This window comes from Thunnus thynnus, chromosome 13, assembly GCF_963924715.1.
Source record: "Thunnus thynnus chromosome 13, fThuThy2.1, whole genome shotgun sequence".
Classification (NCBI taxonomy): domain Eukaryota; kingdom Metazoa; phylum Chordata; class Actinopteri; order Scombriformes; family Scombridae; genus Thunnus; species Thunnus thynnus.
Genome location: NC_089529.1, coordinates 3,601,576 through 3,626,431, shown reverse-complemented (window position 1 = coordinate 3,626,431; position 24,856 = coordinate 3,601,576). Strand labels below are relative to the sequence as shown.

General features: G+C 42.1%; 1 protein-coding gene across 1 annotated transcript in view; it reads right to left on the bottom strand.

The window, feature by feature from the left end:
- The window catches only part of LOC137195158 (junctional adhesion molecule 3B-like), a 32,314-nt gene extending 8,749 nt beyond the window's left edge, over positions 1-23,565 (bottom strand). Inside the window, exon 1 of the mRNA XM_067607308.1 lies at positions 23,433-23,565. Within this exon, the coding sequence (XP_067463409.1) occupies positions 23,433-23,481 (49 nt within the window). The 5' untranslated portion in view covers positions 23,482-23,565. The remainder of the gene's footprint in view (positions 1-23,432) is intronic.
- Between the last annotated feature and the right edge of the window lie 1,291 nt (positions 23,566-24,856).

Sequence of the window (24,856 nt, the reverse complement as noted above, 5' to 3'; positions counted from 1 at the left end):
CTGTGTCAGCTAGAAAACAGGCCTCGCTCATAAACCGGGCCTTCTACACAAACATCTACCCTGCAGTAAAGTCTGTAAGAGAACTGTGAACCTTGACCTGCTCCGGGGTCTGTAGCTGACCCTGACCTCCAAGCGGACGGGGGCAAAAGATTTTCTCCCTACAAGGAGAATAATACAAGTATTGTATGATATGTGAAGGTACTTGTGGGGGAATATAGTTCCACAGTACATCAGCTGAGGACAACAGTGTCTCATAATCGTTCTGATTGCTGACATTCATTTCAATAAATATTTGATTCAGCTTTACATCTTTCTATATCTTCTTCCTGATTTTTTTAACAAGGAATTTCAAAGGAGTAAGGATGACAAGCTGCACTTCTTTTCAGAAATGTGACAGTCAAAACATCACCGATCCAGTCAAAGCCTGCCACCTATTTAGCTACGTCTCCACAGTGCAATATGCAGAAGACACACACACACACACACAATTCTGGCAGAATTAAAAGCTACGGCAGAGAAGAAAAGGTTTTCAACTTGCAAGTGTTTCTGTGCTGCAGCTTGTACAAATCTAAGCCGTCTTATGATGCAAATTGACTGAAGGGTGATTTTTTTTTTCCCACTGAAAGGTAGCAATATGACAGAATCCATGTTTACATGAAGGTGAAGATACCTGCTCTTCAACAATATAACATCCTGTAAGTGAACCTGAATTCATCTATCTAGGCTACTTGTAGAAATATGCCATTTTCACGGTTTCTGACAAAAGCTTGTGTATGTGAGGCATGTCACCGCTTACTTCTGGGTTTAAGTTTCAAATGTACTGCGTGCACTGTGTAACTTTATACCAAATCTAAGTAGGCCAAGCATGCCTAGAGTCCAAAATATATCAGAATATGCCACGTTGAAATAGAATCCAAAGTTGACGATAAATTATTCCGAGTGATTAATTTAGTACCGAAACTTTCCATTAAATGCAGCATTCGGTTTTTGTCTTTGGTCTGGTCTGAAAGAGCTAATGGAGTTTACCCCCCATCCCTGTCCTCCTCCTTAATTCGGAGGGTATTAGAGCAGATTAGGTGCCTAAGTGAGCTTGACGTAGAGATAAAAAGCTTGAGAGGTCTGCCATGGAAACAGCTGTCCAGGAAAACACATGAAACCACCACTCAAGAGGACTGAAGTTTGCCTACATAATACATCCAGGAAGAATAGACCAGTGACTGAAATCAAGATTCATGTCCATTATTGTTGTGTGTTATCGGAAAAAAAACAAACTTGGACAGTGAATATTTTAGCAGAAATGCACCCAAACCACCCAGAGGATAAATGACAGGTTCACACACCTTCTGTCCAAAAAACACATGAGTATAATTATTATTTACTCTAATTAAACTTATTTTCAAATGTTAACTTCTGCTTCAAATATACATATAAAAAGGTGTGACTTTGGGCTGGGTTTAGATGACCCCCCCCCCCCCCCCCCCCCCTTCCTCATCATCATCTTCCTAAATATTTGAGCGATCCATTTAACAAGTGGCCCCCTCCTGGGTAGCCTTTCAGCTTCTGGCTACATCTTTATCCAACTGGGCAATAAGAAGAAACAGCTGGACTGGCCAGTAAAGTATCAGAGCTTGATGGAAGCTCAGGAAGTGCTGACTGTGTGTTATAAGAGCGGTGTTTCCCATCTCTCCTCCAGTCTGTCTGACACATCCTTCCCCGTACTCATCCTGTCTGCGTTCTTGTCTCTCCTTGAATAGCCTCTAAGGTCTTGCCCTTAACCATCAACACAGTCAATAATAACTGTTTTCCACTAGTTAAACATCTACATCTTTTTGTTGTTGTTTCATGTGCTGCCAGTGTGAAAATGACAATTCTTACTCTTACTACGCTACAGCCAAACGCTACATGACCGGGTGTGTGTGAGGAGGAAGTGGTGTGATGTAGATGATTAGCTTTTTAACCATGCAGGTGCTCAGTGACCTACATATGCTGTGATTTTCTTTTCTCTGTTTCCTCTCTGTTTTTTTTTTCCTTCTCGGTCGGACACAGCTGTGTGAGATCTGGCGATCTGCAAATCTGCATCAAAGTTGTTTTTTTTTTTTTTTTAATCTTCCTTGCTGCCCCCATGATGGGCGCAGGGTATTCTCTGTAATCTTAGTGTAATGCCCTCATAAACCCCCCAGGTTTTTACATCACTGAATAATACAATAGGCACAGAGGAGCTGGGTATTTCTTGATGCCTGCACTGTGTAATGAATCTCTCCTTTTTTTTTTTCTGTTGTTCCCCCACGGGAAACCACATTTGTTTCCCGTGCCGCCGCTCGGTGAATCCAGAGAGGTGAGGCCCATATCATAAATAGAAAGGTTCAATTAAGCAACCCAGTGATATTCCCTGCGGTGCACCTATGCCTCATGCCTGTGGAGATTATTCCCACGCCCCCTTGAAAAGCTCAAACATCAAAGTACGCACACACCCACTTTCACTACTATCAACCAGTTGCTGTTTTTAAAGTCAGCACGTATTTGAGTAGTAGCAGTGTGAGCTGCACAGAGCCAAGCTGTTCATATTCTTTTATTGTCTTTTAATTCACTATTCTATCTGTTCTGAACTGCTTCATTCAGCTGATTCCACACGGAGGAGTTCGGTCTGTTCAATAAGTGCAGATTGAACAATTAATTTTCTCCCCTAGTCCAACAGAAATGACCGGTCATCTCGATAAAACACCCTGTCATATCAACCACTCACATCTCCAAGGCCGTGTCCTCCGACTGATATATTTTTTAATACTTTATAAAAATGACAACATGACAGATTGTACTGCGTGTGTCTCAAATTGTCTGCACTACTTCGGTGATATCACACCGAACACCAACACCTTTCCACGAGTGAGCATGTGCATCCAAACGCACATGCTGGGACATGAGAGCATACATGTTACATATTCACTGCATATAGCTTATGTTACATGAATGACACGGCCTAGATACTCCTGATACTTATTCAGCACCATGGTTGCAATTTAAACACAAGCAAACGGGCAAACAAGGGACACGAACGACGACGTGGCCGGAGTAACGCTGCGACGGCGAGATGAAGAATGAAACACATGGTCACCCTGTGCTGCTTGTTCTCTCTGCAACCTCTGAATAAATAAGCAAACAGAAGTCAACACCAAGCACACACACACACACACACACACACACACACACACACACACACAGGTCATTAGCAATGTAAATCTGTGTTCTAGTGAGTTATGAGACTTATAATAATCAAATGAAGAGTGTTCACAAGACAGTGACGAGGCCAATGTTTCCAAATGTTTTCAATTTATAAAACATGTTTCATCTTTCATTTATAAGAAATCTATTTACTGAGATTGAATCATAATATCAAGACAGTGTTATTTACAAGTATATTCTCAAGACTTCTAGGTCATAAGATGTTCAGTTTCATATATCTCCAAATGCATTAAAGAGGCAGTCAGCTAGAAAAAAAAAGAGCTGAATAGTTGAATTCTGCAAACTTTCACTAGCTTATTTAACAAGCTTATTTAATGAGTGTAGATTATTGGATCATTTGCACAGTTAAAGCTCTGGGTCTATGACTGGGTCCTTTCAGAACTGCAGATAGAGTGTGTGTGTGTGTGTGTGTGTTTGTGTGTGTTAAGAGGTTGCCAGGTCTCCTGTGGGGTTTTCACTGGTGCATCCCTTTAAGAAGTCTCTGTTGGAATTTCTCTGCTAAAAGCAAACACAACATCTTTCGAGAGGTGTAAATGTTTATGTTCTCATACACACTGGGTTGCGGTGTTTTTGGCTCTGCACACATGACTGCTGAGTTTCTGGTCACAGTGTACAAAAGTTCAATATGAGCCCTGAGGGGGGAGAAAGGCCACTCGAGCCAGTGATGAAAAGTAATTTCCAAAGTGTTGAGAGGGGCAAAAAATAAACCTGTCACTGAGCTGTGCTGTCACCTCTTAAACAATTAATAAGAGATTTAGGGAATTATGTCATGATGATGTCATCTTGAGCACAACTGAAAAGCCCCAAAAAACTACTGCTAATTGTTGTTTGACACAGTTATTCAGTATAAGTATAGTTTTTCACTGAGCATCTAGTAGTCCCTATCTACAATCTTCAAGGGGAGTATCACGTTAAGGCCAAGTTCTAAACAAAGTGATATGACTGTGAATCATTAGTGAACTGGCCCTATAATTATAGATATTTAAATGATGCTCTGTGACTGTGACGCTGACAGGAAGCAAGCGAGAAGTTGAACGGTGCGTTGCTGAAGCACTCTCATGTCTCGCACGCTTTCCCCTTGAGGAGATGCTAATTTCCATTTGATAAAAGTCTATGATGTCAGCTGGGACACAAAGCCTGACAAATTAATTCATAAGAGCATCGCATATTACCATAAGCTTCTTTCTGAGAGACGATTACAGCTAGATCCTAGACAAAGCGTGCTCTGCTGCTCTAGTTCCCATAGCAATATTGGTGATATTTCCATAGTAACCGGATTCTCTTTCTGTCTTACTTTGCTGTTTCCCCTTCCCTTCCCCAACTGGTGACCAGCACTAAAACAGAGGCCCCACCTGTTTTTGGTAGCTGTGGGAGAAAGTCACTAAACAGACCTCAGAAGTCTTCTTCCATGAAAATAGTAACCTCCTGACATGATGACAGCGAGGGAGAGGTTTTAGGGCTGAGCTGGCAGGGAGAATGACCCCAGGTTGTATTGTCACAGCTGTGGTCATCCAACAGTGTCGGGCTCTTCCCATCCCCGAGTGTGTGTTCAACTTTCTCCATGCTCACACCTCTGTAGAAACTGGTGGACATTTCAGATGACCACACAGGTTCTAATTAAAGCTTAAACCACCACAGAAGAAGAAGGTAGAAAAAGATGACGCTCTAAACAGATCTGATGTTCTCATCTGCTGCTATTTTTTGTCTCTTCGGTGGAGTTTACGTCATGTGTGTGATGATTTATTCCCTAATCTTGTTTTATTATCTGTGACTCATCTTTGATTGATAGACTTTTCCCACTCATACAAGTGAAGAAGCTTTTTTTTGTGATATTTTGAGATCTTTTCAAATTTTCCACTAAGGTTATGTTCCACTAAAAATGTAAAAAAAAAAGATGTGGATGGAAACACACCTTATTACATGACTAAGAGAGCCTCTGGGTCAACTCTCAATTCTGTTTGGCAAACAAGATAAAAAAAACTAAAATTGTGCCAAAAAACATAAAGTCTTGGTAAATGCAGATGCTGCTTCAGCTGCTAAGCAAATGTCACCACGTTTGAGCTCACATATGGATGATCCCAGAGCAGCGTGTCACTGTAGGAGCAGCAAACTTCCAAGTGTATGTAAGATATGCAGCTATATTAAACCTACATATAAATGTATCACATGCTGAACAGGGGTGGAGTGGTCCACCGAATTCCTGGTTTGCTAAGTACGGCATGTCGGTATTTGGGTCATAGTTTGATCAGTTTCCAGTAAAGTCAGGAAAGAGAGCTGACAGCTAGTGGAGTTGGGACTAGCTGTTTATATGATCTTCACTGTAAGCGTAACATCCAGCATGTTGGATGCATCGACTGAGTCACTGTGTCTCTTCCTGTGGCCAAGTAGCATAAAGCCTACAGAAGTGTAATGTTCAGAGATGAGAGTGGTCAAGCTAACACTGTGTTCAGAATGCTAAGTGGTCAGCATACAAGCAGCTTTAATAAGCACAGAGAGATGAAGATGAAGAGCAGGAGGAAGTATGGATGTAGTAAGTCCAATAATACCAAAAGCTCATTTTTATTATTTCAAAGGTTGCATTTAAATTAAACCAAGCTAAGAAGACTCACAATTAAACCAGCACATATCCTGTTTGTGTGTTTATCCTGAACTGAGCTTGATGTCCCAGACGTTTTTTTTTTTTGCATCACTCTACCTCTGGTGCATAAACTAATTCTGTCTGACTAGAAGTTGTATCCTGGTATCAGGACTTAATTCAAATGCATCCTATCTTTTCCAGGTGTACTCAAACACGGTTCAGCTTCCCCCAGAAGGGCTCCTTGTGTATTCATTTATTCTGCATTTACATATGAAGGTGCTGCGGGCCGTTATCTGTGAGCCCAGTGAGGCCAGGGCAACCCATGTGCCTTACTGCTGGTGAGCCCTCTGATCTCAGCAGGGTCAAAGACTAGGCCTGAACCAATGAGAGGATGGAGGAGGAGGGGGAGGAGGGGGGGGAGTGGGGTAAGAGAGTAGGGGAGGAGCCGATGGTGTCACTGAATGCCTGGGAACCTGTCACTTTGTGTCAGTGTTAGCGTCTACATCTGGCCTGCTCTCACTTTGACCTCAAGCAAAGTACAACTAGCTCACAGGACTGGACCACAGAGTAGGAAAAGCAACTTTTAACTCTTCCACCTTACACGCAGCGCCTTTCACTCGCCACGATGCAAGTCACTCAGAGCCATCACTTCACATCAGGACACTCACAGATCCAACACTCACTAAATGGCTGTTTAGAGTATATGCATGTCTAAAAATACTCACATATCACGCTTCATGAATCTGACTCAACTGCACACAGACTTAGATCTTACCTTTTTCAGTAAGTTAAGTTGATCTACTTCCTATTTAGGCCTTTTTATTCATAATGACATTACAACAGGAAAATACAGCTATCTTCAAAGTGGACTTGTATATGAAAATAAAATCCAAAAAATATATATTGTTTCCCTGGCATTTCCTGAGAGCCTGACCAATACCTTCATCACAGTCACACATCACTGCATGATTTTTAACAGTTGCAAGCAAATATAGTGAAACATAAATGTACTGACAGCACTGATGTGCGTTTTGTTTACTGTCTATACAAACAGCCACAAGCATTGATACCAGTCATAAAACACATGGATCAAAGTTATATAATAGACACTGAAATGATTGCAGATTATATAATCATTTTATATTATATGCTGTTATATAATCATAATTCTTTGATTCCGTTTTTTATTATATTCCATGCTGCAAAATTATTGACAAAAAGAGCACACAGTCTTACTGCTGATGCACGTTTTAAATGAATGATCTCATTTTCCAAAAACGTGGCAAATACAATACTGTAGATAAGGAGTGTGCACCTTCTAAACACCAGGCTCCTGCTCTTTAGTCCTGTATCCTCTCATGTTGCCAATGTTGTTCTTGACAGTAAGGCCTTCAGAAAGAACTGCTGTTCACTGAATGATTGTCAATGATAATATTACTCATTCATGAAGTCATGTGAAACATCTTGGCACTCAGATAATCAGATCCTGGCTGCTGTATAAAAATAGTACTGTTGTTTGGAATCACACTGCCTCTTCACATGGTCTCAGCAGCCATGAGGACCAATGGAGACCTTTGTTTTGTGACACAGTTTCAGGCTGTAGGACTGAATGAATGCTTAATTAAACAGAACAATGGTCACATCCGGCTATTGTGACTGAGGACATAATAACCATCGACCACGTACTTTGTGAATAAGTAGACCTACATCTATAGACAGAAAATCCTGTAATGAGATCTCGAGGAAAACATGATACGCCGGAGTTATATTTGAGATGTGTAATTTCAGTATTGCACTCGCTGCTGAAACACTGTGCCACCTCCTCCTGCTGTGTGCACATGAATTATTAGAAACATGATATTCCTTATGCTTCATACAAATACAAATGTAAGAATGTGCACATCTCTGGAAATTATAACACCCACACTCACTTTATGTTATGATGCTTTCAATATGAACTTAATTACTGACGGTGTGCATTCAAAATCTAAAACGAGCGCTGAAGGTGGGATAACAAACCTACATGTGGTGACTCTGTGTCAGTGTATTGCTGATGTGGACAATCACAGGTAATATCTTACAATCATGAGCTGTTCCTCACTGGAGTGAGAACAGGTTAGCATTCAAATGTGCAGACACTATTTATAGTGGCTGTCAGCACCAGCCCAAGCCCCCCCCCCCCTTCGCAGACTGCTAATTGGGATCCCTCCCAGGTAAGAAGTGTAAGCAACCGTACCTCTCCCTGTCTTTCACAGGCAGCCAGAGAAACACTGACCGCGCTTGGTGATGAAATAATTGGCTGCTCATTTTTTTGAGCCCAGGTCAGCCTCTTGAGGGAGACAGTGAGAACGCCTTGTCAAAACAGATCGAAGCATAAGGCCAAGAGGGTGAGCGGGCCTCCCCTGGCGCAGCATCTCTGTTATGCGAACAATCTGACATGCCACACATGTTGGATGTCCACATGAATTGGGGAGCTCCATGGCGTCAGCTTAAAGGAGATCTAGCAGGAGGAGGAGGAGGGGGTGGGTTAGGGGGGGAGGAGGGGGTGGGGGCGGGGGCGGGGGGGCTAATTCAACTCACTGCAACAGTTTTTTTGGGCTGCAGTCAAAGTCAAATCCCATACTTGAATTGGAGCTGCTACCATGAAAATCTGTGTTAAATCGCGCCACACTCGGTGCCAGAATTAGCTCCTCACCGCACTCCGCACAGATGGCATCAGCGGCGCTCATTGCGAATGCTTCACATTCTAGTCCAGGCTGCCTGACCCCTTCCTTAATCCTAATTAGGAATGCAATTTCCACGCAGGCCTTTTCCAAGCATGATGAAAATAAACATTTGTATGGCTACGGCATTGGATTATGGGTAATATTATTTCATGATTCCAATAGACCGCTGACTGTGACGCCATTTTAAACCGATCACTAGAGCGGGCTTTTATAAATGACTATTGCTACTGTGCGTTAACCTATATCCTCCCTGTGAGTCAACAATGAACTGGTCAGATAATAATACATGGTGGTAAATCCCTGGATAACATTCTACTGCCGGTCCCTCAACCACACACACACACCAAAACCTCCCCCACACTCAGTATACTTACACTCTCACACACACACACACACACACACACACACACACACATCTGACCCTCCATAGAAATATTCACCCTTTTCTAAAGCTTTCCATCAGCACGCCACAAAGGATTAACTGATAATTCCTCTATAACATATAAAGATCTGGAAACACTCACATCTGTAGATATCTGGCTAATCTGGATGCTAGGATATTAACATGTTTTTTTTTTTTTTTTTGACCAGCCAGCAGTTCCTTTACCTAATAATGCCCTATTTGGCCGGCACACTGACAGAGAGGTGGTGGGTGGGGGGGGGGGGTGGAGGGGGTGGGGGGGGCAGCTGAGCCACTGTGCCACAGCCTGCAGAGATAAGCGCTTATTGTTGAGTGCGTGGACGGTGAGCGTAACTGGCTACGATGAGCTAAGGCTCAACTGACAACTGAACAATAACACAACACCACACAGCAGAGACATGTTGACATAGCAGGTCCAAAAGGTTTAATCTGCCTCACTTCCTGCGTGCTCCAAGGATGCCCCGCTGTGGGCTGAAAAGAGCTGAACTGAAAGGGTGCTTTTTGCGATGCGGCCTTTAGGGACACACACGCACCAACTTTTTTTTTTTTATACAACTCTGCTGACTTTTATTTCTGTTTTCATGAGTTGTGCATTTCTCCAAGCTGCACATGTCTACAGCATACACAGGAATTCAGTGTTCTAGATATCAGTATTCTAGTCTCATTGAAATTAAAAGACACTCACCAGACAAATGTAATAGCGCATTAAACACACACACACACATAACAAGAGTGTAGCCGAATGCATTCGTATCTTGAAACTGTGTAGCTGCGTGTTTGTGGCACTCGGTAGTGTAATGTGTGAGGGATGGCAGCAGGAAGCTTATAAAGGCTTCATAATAAGGCCTCCCAGCAGCATTCAGCTCAGTCATCAAGATGCTATCAGCTCTCCAACAGCAGGCCCACGACAAAAATCCCAGTATTTCTAAAGTCTACTCTTACACTGGCTTCCCACAGTCCAGCCTATTAAGTGGTCTTTGTTTTCTCTTGAACAAAAGCCATGTTGTGTAGAGGAAGTCTGAACACTGGAGAAACATGATTGACGTCTGTACGTCTGGTTACCGATGGAGACAACTGTTTCAGAAAGCCTTTCTTTCCCAGCTTTACCGGCATTCAAATATTTTCTTCTGTCTCCAATCTTTTTTTTTTTGCATGAATTTTGCTTTTTCAACAGATGACTCATGACTTGTTCTGAGAACCGTCCACATGCCCTTCCAGTTAACTGTTTTCCACAAACCGTAGGAGGTCAGTAACAGTCTCCAGCTGATGAAGCCTACTGTTTAAGCAAATATAAAGTTTTATAGAAGCATTTGATTGTTGCTTTACATCAACTACAGCAGACAGAAAGGACCGTTTGTCAGCGACGGTCCAGCGAGGAGTCAAGGGTCAAACACGTTACTGCTGCGAAGATTTACTCTTTGACAAAGATTTCCTTTAAAGCAGCCACTCTCAGACTGTGGCAACTGGCCCCTGTGTTGTATTATGCTGTGGGAAGCAATTCTGACTGTTTCATTGTTCCTTAGTAAGCACTACTGTGGAGTACATGAAGAGGAGTTCAGAATGTGAGGTCGCCAAAAGTGTGTGACTGTGTGGGGATGACTGGCCACAGGTGAAATAAGCTTTGACAGGCAGGCGTGGTTGAGGGGACCGGGGGGTCACTTAATGCCCCCGAAGACTTGCAGAAGACTTTAAATGGAGAAAGTAATGGTATGAGGGCAGGATCATTTATACAGACACACAACTTTCTCCTCTGTCGTTCTGCTTGTTGTGGAATATGTACATTACACAGCAAGCAATGATTTATTTACTTCACTTAAGTTACTATGAAGAAAACAAATATTTACTAAAGCTACATAGCTTCACAAAATGAATATAATTAAAAACAACATAAACAAAAACCTTGTCTGTTGAAATGTGTTTATTCTAATCACTGAAATAACTCCTAATTAAGAGGGTGGAGACGGCTGCTGTCATGAGCCACATACTGAGAGGAGAATTCCAACTTCTATTTTGCAACACACATAACTGGGAATAAATCATGACTGCTACTTATTTCAAGAGGCAGTTGTTTATGAACAGTATGTGCCTACCATGTCTAAATATTGAGACATCAAAGTACATAATTTCCAAGCAAGAATTTGAAAACAGGCAGCCCCCCCCTCAGACAACAAATGTGCATAAAAGCATACTCTAGACTCAAATAGTTTGCACAGGCTGGCTGAGCTGTGGGACAGGGAATGTTGCTTGAACAACAGCTGGGGAGGGGAAACCATATGAGGCTCCTGCTGCTGACCCCCCTGCTGGAGCCGCACTTCTATCACCTGCTCAGAGAGGAATCCTTGATGGGTTTCCGTGGGAAATACCAGACAAAGGCATCAGGCAGCCGAATGACTGACCGTTTCATGCCACCCATTCTGTTTCCAGGCTGCGACGTGAACTATGCTGCCATGCGTACAGTCACAAAGGAAGTAAAGGTGTGCTGCGCGCAGCTACGGTGCAACTTTTCGGGGCCGGGGAAACAATGACCAAAGTTCCAAAGTGCTTTCGTGGTAAGAATAGAGGACAGCTGGCCGCCTCAGTCACGCGCTGTCTGTGCTTGTGTCAAACATAACTGCTCCGTTGTGTTGTGCGTTCTACGGCTGAATTTGGAAAACATGTGCTCCTCTGTTCAATTATTTGCTTATTACACAAAACAATCAAGAGAAAGTTGAATGCCACACACACACACACAACAATAGTGACAAAATGTTTCAGTTGAATCTTCCCCTATAGAATACAAAAATGTTTTATGGAGCAGATTATAATGGTGGTCACACGCAAATACAAAAATCTGCACACATCTGTCACTTGATTCAGTAAAAGAATCCAAACCTCATAAAGTGTACTGTCTTATTTATGACTGCCCAAATGATACACATTTTGCTACTTTACATGCAGTGTGGATGTGAAATGCGTGCAGGAAAAAAATAACCTGTTAACTAATTCAAGTGAGCATTAGTCACAGTGAGCAGGATATGCCGTCAATTACAGACTACAGTCACTGTCACAGTCTGTCTGTTGCCCCCCGGTTAGGAGTCTCCAGACTGCACTGAATTCTCTGAAAGTGTGCTCAGCAGGCCCAGCCCTGATAAGCAAAGACTACCACTGATTGGCAAAACGCCAGGCTCAATCTTCTTAAATGCATCCATCTCAACACTGAAAGGAAATGGAGCAGCCATAAGTGGTCGAGTCCCATTCATAATGACGGTTAGAGTCAGATCTGACTTGGACCTTTAGCTTGGCGCATCACAGCAGCCCTTCCCTCTCTGCAGAGCTGAGCTTCTCACTGAACGGCGTTACCACGCTAACAATTGCCCCAAAGGAAGCCGCCCACAGATGTGAACACTGATGATCTAGAGTGTTGATGATCTGAGATAAAACCGTACAGTTGCTCAGTTCTGCATGAGTGATCCTGTGCGAGGGAAGGGAAGGGAAGGATGGAGGAGGGGGCTGGGTGGTAAGAGGGGAATACATTACACTGAGAACTGGCTGGACGGAGGCCTTTTAGAGACACTCATCAGCGCGGAGATACAGATTCCTTCTGAAAGTGTGGTGGAAAGCTCATGAAACCATAAGATCATTGTTCTGGCTCAAACCAGATCGGACCAGAATGAACGGCTGCGAGGGAGCTCCGGGTTCAACTTTGGGGTGGAGTGCGGTGGGTGTAGGGGTTGGTGGCCTGTTGTATGTTTTCCCTCTTGTTCGCCTCCCACAAAAAGCACACAGGCCTTGTGCGCACACCGTAAACTTTACCCCTGCTGACTAAATGGCTTTTGTTCTCGTGTTTTCTGCTGTTGTTTTTTTATTTTCTCAATAAATTATTTGTTGGCTCTTCGCTTTTGTATGCTGAATATTTTAGGAAGCACACATCTGTGCTTTCTGTATTCTTGGGTTCAAGAGAATAACTATGAGATGGGGCCTTGGGTATGAGCTAGACAAGCAGCAGACTGCAACTAATGAAGAAGTCAAGCACCTGAAGAACAAGGCGCAGTCTTTGTTTCCTAAATGTAAAAACAATTTTCAGTACTTAACTAAAAATCAGACACAGATCATGCAGCTTTTTAAGGTACATAAGAGCAAGTTGAAAAGGGACTGTTTGATTATCCAGATTTGATTTTTACTTTCATTTTTATACATAGTTTTAATAGCAAGATTCATAAATAAATACCAAAGAATGTACTCATATTACTATGAAGTTCCAGTAAGTGCTTGTTCTTGTTAAGGCTGAAAAAATACAGCTGTTATCCTCTGTTGAAATATCTTGTTGCTTGAGTTTTTTTTTCTTCTTTTCATCTGTTGTGGTATCTCTCCACACGGCGAGGAAATGTTTTAAGTCTAGGAAAATCCCTGATAATAATGCCCTGTGATTATTATGGCTCTGTGAATAATCTCAAAGTTCTACATGGCTTCTTGTAAGGTTACCTTTTAAGCTTTGATAATGAGCGTTGTATAAATATGTTGGGAAGTGGAGTAGTCTTGTGAAAGGAAATAGCAGTAGATAACATGCTCATTTTGGGGGAATGACTCCGCTCTCTTACAGGATATGAGGTTTAATGTTGAGAAACTGACAATTAAGCTTAATTATAACCTTAACTGCATAAAATTCAGGAAATCCCTTAACACAGATGGGCTGTGGAATATCCACTGACGCATCCTCTGGTTCCACTTCATTTCATCCCCCTTTCTTGTTTTCCATCATTTAGACCATGTCAATAAAGCTGATATTCTACATACTATTCCTTCTCTAAGAGCTGCTGTTGGCTGGTGTCAACAGTTTACTTTAAGATTCTGTGACTAAAACAGTCTTCATTTAATATTTAAGTCTGTGATCAGCTTTGAGGCAGCAGTCCATTTTAAATGACCTGTTACAATGATGACAAACGCCTGACAAACTACTGAGTCATAATGAAATCCACCCAAATTGCTCTCCTCTTCTTTCACTCTGTTGCTTTCTATGGCACAGAAACCAAGCAGACCCACACGCAAAGCCCCGTTCTATTGGAGCTCAGACAGGGGCCAGCCACCATGTTACAAACTCGTCGCCTATGTCTGGAATCCTGACAAATATCTGAGGCACTTACTTACCCAAAGTATGCCCTCACACACATGTGGCAACAGCCTTGTGTATGCTGTGTCCGATCTTCTGCTCTAGCATGATTCACAGCAAAGCCTAAAAAGCATGAACCGTCAGGGTACCGGTGATCTTTTCTGACAGAATCAGGAAATTCCATTAATGCTCTTAGATATCAACTGTTTCATCTCTCTTTAAGTATTTATTCCTGTTCCATCCGGCAACACTTTCACCCAGGACAGTTTTTTTTTTCCCACAGAGTTGATGAAGTTTTAGTGGACACACAGGAAGAGCATTCAGCAGTGGGTCTTCATGATCATTCTGACTTTTTCACCATTTGACCAAACAGCCACTGGTGTATGAGATCAATACCGCTCTGATCAATGCCATTTGGATTATATTCTACTAAACTATATTTTGGCAAACTGTAAAACAGCCTAACAGTGATATCAATTCTAGTTCAATCTCAACATATTTACCACTGAGTAGTCCAGACGGAATAGCCCTCTCGCCATATGGACAGATGGTCTGGTTACAATCTGTCCAGTCAGCTGAATGCACACTGTACGTCTGATGGCACTGGTGGGCTGTCTGCAGCAGTTTAGCTAATGATCATTAGGGATGAATATCGTTGGGATTTTATCGATACCGATACTTATTGATACTCTTATTGATGCTACTCTTCATAATTTGGTGCAAAAAATAAAGATATGACATTGGTTGACTGAAATTCAGTCAACCAATGAAATACTCTTCAACAAATGGATTGGTCAATGGAAAAAAACAACATTCACGTAATGTAGTAAATAAGCCGAGTTAGCCCTCTGAGCTAATGCGTGCTGCTACTTAGCAGTTGATATGGTGATGTCTAATGTCGGCAGAAGGCAGAAGACAGAAGATAACGTTATCTCAGAGTGTGCTCCAGGCGGCTCTCTTGCTCCTGCCTCTGTCTCAGACTGGTCGGCGGCCGTCTCCTCGGCCTGCGCAGTGCTGTCTCCTTCATTTTTCCATTTTATGGCGGGTAGCAACAAGTGTTACGGTGCATTACTACCACCTACGCTGGCAAGAATGAACTCACGTTACATAAATAAAGATAGCAGCGCCATTTGTCCAGGAGCTTATGGATATTTCAGGGCTGACCAGTCAGGAACCAGTTCCGATTTAGTAACACTTCTAGATACCCATCACTAATGATCATAGCTACAATACAGCTTTTGTCATTTACATGAAAAATGTTTTGTGTATATCTGTCTACTGTCATTCATTAGTTAGAATGTATCTTTTAGGTCAAATAGGAAAAGCTTCCTGTGTTGTTAAGTGTACTCAAGTATCAAACTCTGGAGCAGGCTAAGTCAGTTGCAGCAAACTAATTTGAACCAAAATCTAATTTATGATTTATTTTTGCCTCTAGTCAGCGGTACACTGTATTTACTCAGCTGGTTTTGAGATGACTGGAGATAATCTGATGCTGAGCTTTTCCCTCATTATATCTCAACACTGAATGTCTCACTGGACTACAAAATACAGCAGGACCAGCAAGAAACATTTTAACAAGAAATCCACTGCATCACCTCTTACACACACACACAAGTTAATCACTAGGCTTGTCACGATGATTACGTTATCAACTTATCGTACGATATATGGACATTAGTGAAGGGCAAAGCAGTCATTGTCAGTGTACTGAATCATTAGAAACAGTTCATTAAGATTTGTTCAAAATATTCATTCACTAAATTGTTCAGTGCTTGACCAGAGCTCCAAGTGTGCAGTCCCACTCACTGAACTGAAGCACGGCTGAAGGTTCAGTTCAGCTCACTAACTAGTTAACTAAGAACAGTCGTTTGTGAGGGATAAGCCAGTGAGCTGAGAATTTAGTTGGATAAAGACACTGTTTGCAAACTGAAAGCTGCTTTCACAAAGTCCTACCGTATTACGTACAATCAGCTGTGCATTTGCTGTCTTGAACACACCCCATTCCTCCTACGAACCACTTGGATCACTCACTCAGTGAGAATGAATCACGTTTCCTCACTACTGACTCAGAGCTTAACTGAACTGACTGAGAAATGAACGGATCATTTCAGGAAGTGATTCAGTTCAGTTCTTTTGAACGAATCGTTCATGAACGACACAACACTGATGGACATGACCTTAATTATTTTTGTTGACCTTGATACTGCCCAGTGTGTTTACCTGTGTGTTTGTTTACATAAGAATGTCATCAACATTTTAGCCAACATGATGCCAGAATAAACAGCATAACTTATTGTGTATGATCTATTTGAGACACCCCCTCCTCTCCTGATCCGATCGCCAATCAGCACGAGCCTAGCACCCATTCCCATTCCCTCCATGTCACCCCTGTGAGTAAGTGGCTCAAGGTTGAGCTGCTAACCCCTCCTGAACCCACTGAAAGCCCAGCCACCTTTACATCCCCACTAACCTTGCAGCTCAGGGAAAAGATATTTTTCATATTCTAATTCCAATGTCTGAATATTCTTAAGAATGAAAAGTTCATTGCTCTTTGAAAGGGTGTATTACTATGCTATTATATTATCATTATATCAGTAGCAAAAAATGACAACAATATTGTATTGCAATTATTTCTGGGACAGTATATCATCCAACAAAAGCAGTTATGGTGACGGGCCTATTAATCATCATAATAACTCATCTGGATGAGCACAAAGATTTCTGTGTCACGTCTTATTATGAGCTGTCTGAAATCCCCATCTCTGCACACCGTCCTGCCAAGTGTGGAGCTACTGAGTCACTCGTTTATGAGATGAGGTCTTAAGATTATGCTTTAACATGGATTTCAAACCACTAAGAAAATGATAGGTTTGTCTTTTTTCAATTAAAACTGTGTTCTTTAGATGCATTTCAGGACTTGTTTTTCAATGCTAGACTCTGAAAATAGCAGGGCTTGCCAGCATGTAATAAATAATTTCCTCATTTTATTTATTTTTAAGTTGAGGACATCAAGGTCCAAGTCTGCTGCACTGACCGAGCCTCATCTATCATTTCTATGCTGTGCTGTTTTGAACCCATTTTGCACTGCCTCCCAGAGGATGCCAGTAATTCACATGAAGTCCTCTATCTGACACTTAGTGCCTCTGCTAAACTGGCTGCATTTACCCCAAAACATTAACATGGCCTGCTGTCAAACATCCTTGTTTTCATCATGGACATCACAGCATGTAATTAACAACTAGATGTTTACCTGCTTTTTATTTTAAAAGCTACATGTCTGAGAGGTGCATCCACACCCTATACCTACACCGCCTCCACAGTAGCATGCTGCGGGCTTGACATGAGCCTGGAGGTTGTGGATAGAGGTGTGGTAATTACAGGCTAGCAGATGTAAGAAAAGGAAATGAGCTTCAAGCACAACTGCTCCTGATTAACAGTAGGAGCTCTTGTGGTAATAATAACTAGTGGTACACCAATTTTATTTGCAGAATTGGTATCAATCACAAATACGGCTCCTTGGATGAGATCTCCATACACTGAAGCCGGTCTGTTAACGCCTTAAAAAAGACATAAAGTGAAAATGCCCAAAACCACCCAAACATCATGTTCCAAGGAATGATACAAGCCAGGAAACTACAAAATATCCACATTCACAACACAAGCTTCCTCAACATGTACTAGAGGCAGGACATTATGTTCAACATCTCTGGGAGTTTTAGGTGGAGAGCTGAGGTCTTGTCTCCAAGGTAACACACACACACACACACACACACCATTGTGTTTATCAGCTCCCTCTGATATCTTCTTATTATCTTGGCCATGTGTCATCAGACGAGTTGAATCTCATTTATTATAATCCTGAGAGGCCAGAATCCTGATTTTTTTTATTTTAATCCATATTTCATTTCTGATGAACAGGTCAAAAAGATCGTGCAGTCGTATTTCCTCTTTCCAAGAAGTGTCTTTAACGTCCTTTTTCATCCCATGACATCCTGAAGTCTCCCTGCTTTGTTTCTTTTCATTACACAAACTCTGTCAAGGAAACATAAAAGCCTGTCTTGTGTTCCCAACCCATCCAGAATGCAGCAGCGAGGCTTTTAGCCAGACCCTGACTACCTTTAGAGCTGATTTTAATATTTTAGTTTGATATAAGGGCTCACCTGGGTCTGGCTGCTGCCATTAGTAGTCCTTTCAAATCCCTGCAGGCTGAGCTGGAATGTTATTTTGTTTCTATTGTTGTTGTTATCAGAGCTGCAACGATTAGTCGATTAATCGATTCGTTGATTGACGGAAAATTAATCACCAACGTCATCTTGGGCTTTGGGAAACAATTTTCACAATTTTCTAACATTTTATAGACTAAATGACAAATGAGAGAGTAATGGACAGATACATGGATGATGAATGCAGCCCTGGTTGTTATTATCATGGGCATTCAAAAAAGTTTTCTGGGAGTTAAGTACAGAAAATAAATTGAAATATTGCTAAGCTACTGGTGAACCCAATGGCTTAGAATGAACTGTGATCAAACACCTGAGGTTGTCAGATGACTCTGCCTTGTGGCTATTTTTAGACAGTAATTGCCCTTTTGTTACAGCGTGGTAAACAAAAGATGAATCCAGAGCGATTATCTGGTTATGACTCTCAGCAGGAGCACAGCCTGGAGCTTTTTCCTTTCAGAGCGACAGCGGCTCAGCCACATGTAGTTCATTGCCTCAGCCATGTCATTAATGAAACCCTAATTATTTCACTAAGCTGACAGCATCCCGATGTTTGATCGATGCTGGTCTCTTTTGACCTATTGATGTACTCCGTCAGTATCCAGTGAACGCATGAGCAGGAGAACTGCTGTGGTGCTTCCTCCCTCCGGGGACCATGTGACAACAGATAAAGATCATCATACAGGAAGCCACTCTTGTGCTGCCCTAAGCTCAGGCAGCCAGTACAGAGGCATCTTGGAGATTATCCTGTTGATCTAGAGTGGCCTAAACATCCAATAATAATGTCTTGTCAAAACAAACAACCACTTTAGCCTGCTAAAAGCCATCATTTCCATCTTGCTCTTGTCCAAACCTCTGCTTGTAAATCTGTTTAGTTGATCAAAAAAAAACTAGAGACATTCCTTTTCCACACCGAGGCCTTTATAATATTTTCACATGGAGTTATTGGCCAGTATGTACTGCCCGGAGGCTGGGTCTAGTTTATGACCGATGGTTCTTTCACATGGTAATCTTATTGACATTTGAAGCATGCACATGCCGATGCCATTTCTGGAACGTGAGCACGTTAGTGTTTGCCTTTCAACCTCAGCATCTGCTGTAGCTCACTGCCAGTGAAAAATATGATAAAAGCAGGACAAGGTGCTGAATCCTTGTCTGTGTCAAGTTAAAATGGATTTGTGTCTCAGGAGATGTATCGTCACACCCAACTTGTTTCCTGAATGCCTCTGACTAGCAACACTGCTGAGCTTTCTTCACAGCTCCCCCTTTCTGCTCTGACTTCAGCCAGCTCATCAACAGGGGACCCTTTTATCTCTTAGGAAAACAGGTGGTTATGATTGTTAGTCAGTGCACATATGATGGAGGAGCTCTCTGCCTCCATGTGTTTTCTATTTGGAATGCTGCATTTGCTAACACGCACGCTCAGGTTCGGGAGGGACGCAGCAGATATTTCTGGTTACGCCTGCGATGCTGCTCGAAACACCTCCACCCACTCCTGCTCAGCTGTTTCGGGGTCATTCCACAGTAAGGGCCATGTGCCGCTTTAACTTTATCCCAAGGAGGGACTGTTGTTGCACAGATATCCACATGACTGCTGACTGCAGTGATTTCCAAGGAATGATTTTGCGATTTTGTCAAACTAATTACACAACCGTGTTAAGCAATAAGCACAAACATGCCTGTGAATTCCTTTCTGCTGATACATCTGAGCTGAGACCAAAATGGCAGCTATGATGAATGTGCTATGCCACCGACACCTCTCACTCAGGGCTTTCTAGAGAGAATAACTACTGACTCGTAATAAACAAACGCTAGGCATCACGGGACTCCTTTCTGTTTGTCTGCTCTCCCTCTTTTACTCTGCCATTTACTGTCTCTGCAGTAAAATGTCAGACTGTTTGTGACTTGCCCACAGGGACCGTACATGCCATTCAGAGAGTGCTCCAAACATTTGCTCACAAGCTTTGGGTGGGTAGGGAAACATCTGACAACATGCACCTCCTAGGGGAGCCACTATCAGCACTTATCTTGGGGGCGTACCGACTCCTGCCAATGCCAAACGGCTAAGCCACACATGCCAAACAATGAGAAAAGTAATTCAGACAAATGTTTGAAGAGTGCGCTGGGTAACGTCACCCGATGAGCACCCAGTTATGTGTGAGTTAGCGGATGTTCAAAGCTCTCTGATTATCTTATCAGTGGAGAGCACAGAGGAGGCTCAATAACCATCTAGTGGACAGCTTTCTCCCTTATCTTATCCATTCAGATAAAGACACGGCTCCAATTTGATTAGGCTGACAGCCATCAGTGAAAACAAACCATAAAAATGTCAATTGTCCAAGAGGAGAAATCAGTTTCAACACTTGAGCAAGTGTGAAAGCTGATTAAAAGTCTGCAACAACATTTGAAGAGTGTTTTCACAGTTGTATCTTTTTGTTACTGGTGAAAAATTTGCCATTGTCGATCCACATAATTTCAAGAATGCAGCCGCGAGGTCTGAAAGGAGCAGATGTCCACAGGTGTTTCCTATAAGAGTCAGAGCAGTGATCTCAAAGTTTATATTTGCTAGGTCTTAATCCACTTTGAGCATCTTCCAAGCTCCCAAATATCTTGGCCGCGTTCTTGGCAGGAGGTTTCTGGCAGATGTCCTCTTATAATGCGTACCACTTTCTTTGGAATATTTTAAGTAAAATGGCTCAGGTGAAGCCAACAGTGGAAAATGTCAATGCGTTCCATTAGATCAGATTGGAAAGTCTGCTGTGAGCATGTGCACTTAAAATAACAATGGCCCTCGTCTTCTGCTTGGTTGACAGATGACTGGGCTGATATTTGCAGCTATGTTCGGTCGTGCTGGGTTTAGCCTTCACTTGGAATGGCCGGGGTTGCGTGGCCATTAAGATGATAGCTACCCAAAGAATGTCATGAATTGAAAATAACAAGCACATCTCACAGATACCAAAATAACAACAGAGTGTGACCTACAGGACGAAAAGCAAAAGCAAACGATACACTCTCTGAATGTCTTATTCGCTTTGTGAAAACCAAATTAGGAGCAGAGCTATTCCAAAAATATAAGAAGCATTCTAATTACAGTCGGTACCTATTAGTAACCAGAGCCTATCTGCGGCAATTAGTAATTCATAACACGGCTTGTGGCCAGCTTCAGTCTAGCCAGATTTGTCCAGTTTGGAAAGACAGTGGCGATGCTGGCTGGGAGCCAGCGGGCCACATGGCTAAGCCCCGTCCAGGCAAGACAAAAGAAATTCTTAAATCTTTGCCAGCTCACTGCCCCCCTCTGAAAATGTCAATTGTGCTGCTACCATGCCCTGTCACAGATTTACTGAGGGGAACATCATTAAGAGTACTGACTTTGAAATGTATCGCTTTAAAAAAAAAAAAAAAAAAAAAAGCTCACAGCCTCGAGGTATGTCAAGAGAGACAGTGTAGAGAGTACAGCAACAGATTTCAAACAAGCTCCACTGCTATTCCTAATTAAAGCAAAGAGAATGAGCCAATTCACACACGTGAAAGATCACAGGAGGTTCTTCTGTCTGTACTTCCCTTTGATCTGTACGTCTATCCACTCACACCTTGCTTTATCTACATCCAAGGGGAAATGAGAGGAAAAACAAGTACCACATTTCATGCCAAGCTGTTATGGTGAAATGATGAAGAGTACAGTTATTCATGCACGGGCAGAAAAAAAAACATACAAAGTTTGTAAATGCATTCCTAACATTTTTTAAAGTCTCAAAAACCCCTTGTTACGCATGAAATAAAACACCTCATTGAATTCAAAAACTAGGCCAAAGCAACTACCTGCCATGCTCTAATTATGATCTAGAAGTTTTTAAATTATTTTAATAAGACTTCATGAAAGGCAAATCCCTGCTAACCACCAATCATTTAATTGGATGAATAGTTTCTCAAAATAAACGAATCTATGTAAATGAATGTAAATTCACAGTATGTAAAATGAACGGTCCTGATTTTAGAAATAATACATAACGGTTTGAGAAAAACTGAGTCTGTCTGGCTCGAAGAAAAAAGCAAAGAGGCGTAAACAATCTTAATTTTTCCACAAAAATCTCTGCAACAAGTGGCTTATTGCTTTTCTATAACACATACTGTGTCACTAAAACCGGCAGAGTAAATATTTAATTTATATTATTACATATAAGTAATAATTTAACTTTATTTTTCCTCAAACTAGCGTCAAAACGCATGAAGAAACCAGCTGCTCCGCTCTTACAGGTGTGCGTTTATCGCTTCCAACTGTAGGATTGATAAATTGAGAATAAGGGGTCTTTGATGCTGAAACTAACTGATTTTTCGACGGCTGTTTCTGTTCACCAGTAAGCTCTGGTGCTGTTTGAAAAGGTCCAGCAGCGTCGGCGGCGGCGGCGGGAGGAGGAGGAGGAGGAGGAGGAGGAGGACGCTCGCTGGCCTGGCTCCTCCCGCGGACAGCCTGCTCCACTCCGCCGCAGGAAAAACCCGTTATCTCGCATCATCAGTTTCAACATCTCTCGCGGCTCCTAACCAAAGCTAAATAGTTAACTGCTGGAAACTTGTACGAAACATTTATTCATATTTAACTCACAAACACAAAGTCGCTGTCTAAACTTAAGAGGCTGAAACTTTTTCAGAAGTGAGGGACACACACACACACAAAAAAACGTGGTGGCTCACCTCAGACTCTGAAATGTGCCGCTAATGATGCTAGAGCCGAAATAAATCCCCGCTATGCTAATATGAGGCTACATAGAGACAGTTTATTTTACTTACGGCAGCATTATTCCCATTAAAACAGTGAGGGGGAGTAACGTTAAGCGATGGATTTGAGAAACAATAGCTGCTTAAAACCGCTGCTCGACCCGCACATTTGCTAGTCATGTTGACAGTAAGTTATACCAAAAATGGCGACTATATTTATCATTTTGTTAACAGAATTGATAACTATATTTACTTCACGTCGAAGAGCCTGGGCTTGCTGTCAGTGTGGCTTGAGTTTACCGTTAGTTCCGTTCACATACTTCTGAGGCAGCACGGCGGTGTAAAATCTCGACCAAACAGATGCAGAAGTAAACAACGTTTAACGGTCGTGTTCCTCGGGCAGAAAAAGGTGAAAATAGCTGCCCGTTTGAATGATTTTAGTACTTACAGTGAGTTGAGAGGAGAGTCAGGAGGCAAGCCAGACGTGTTTTCGCCATCTTGGAGTCGATGCAATGTTCGGTTTGACTGGCTGTACATGCGCAAAGTAGCCTAAAGAGCTTTGGCGTGGATGGAGAGAGGGAGAGAGACGTAGGCAGAGACTGGGAGAGAGAGAGAGGGAGGGGGTGTCTATTATATTAGGTTTCCATAGCTACCGAAAGCATCACTCACACAGACAAGAATTTATAGTTGACACGATGTGGGGGGCTTTTACTACTGTGGCCTTATACTGTAGGTAGGCAGCAGCTGGGAGCTCAGATAGGAAACCCCCAGTCTTTTTATGTGCAGTGGGATGGAAGTGAGATGAACAACAAAGTATATTTAACCACATTTCCAGTTTTCCGTATTAAATTGGCAGGAAGGAAAAGCGTCAAGAGGCAATATCACAGTTATTAAAAGATTTAGGTTGTGGTGAAAAACTATAGCTATTGGGTTTAATGTCATTCTTGTGAGACAGACACATTGTGATAACGCTTATAGGTACTAACACATAAAATAAAAACACAAGCTTATAATTACTACTCTTGTGATGCACGTTAGATTTGAACTTCCATGTTAAAAGTTGAGCGTGGCAGCCTGCTACTACTGTGACCAATAGCATATGGCAGGCTTTCAATAAAATATTCATTTACCATTTTTGCCCCGGCTGTAAATCATAGCCCCATTGAGGACTGTGGGCTCATATCTCTGAATCCTTTGACAGGCACTACAGCTATGTCAGCCCAGTGCTCTCTTACCTTATTGACATGACCGCCACTGATAGAACAACCCCAATCTTGTAAAGTCCTGTTTCCATCATAGCGGATACGGTCATCTCTTTTAGGCCTCCAGTTCTAGTGACATGCATTGCTTACATCAAGCAGTTTTCTCCCACTGAGCCTTGTTATAACTCTGTGATGACAGCTGATGCTGCGTGAAATATACATGTGGCTCAAACCATGTCTGTGACATACTATTCAAGTCCCTTCAAACAGGTCCACAACAAGCAGAATTAGATTATATACCTGCACCGGTGTGGTGCAGAAATACACAATATCCATGAATTTCTGACAGGATCAGTCAGTGCGCATCAATACTGTGTTTCTAAAAGATGATTGCAATACTCACTGCATACTTCATTATTGCTGTAATTATGTCTAAATATAGATCTATGCCTAATTATGCTAGCATGCGTATGAACTGTATTATATAAGACATCTAACTCTGTAATTCAAGCAAGATTTTAATATGAGTCAGGTGTAGTTATTTTAACCACACTGTTGCCTTGAGGCTCTGCTCTCTAGGTTTGTATTACAAGTCAGTATGCTGCAGTCTGTTGTGTTAAAATATTGAAAGTGTCTTATTGATCCTGAAAATAAATCACTGGAATATTAT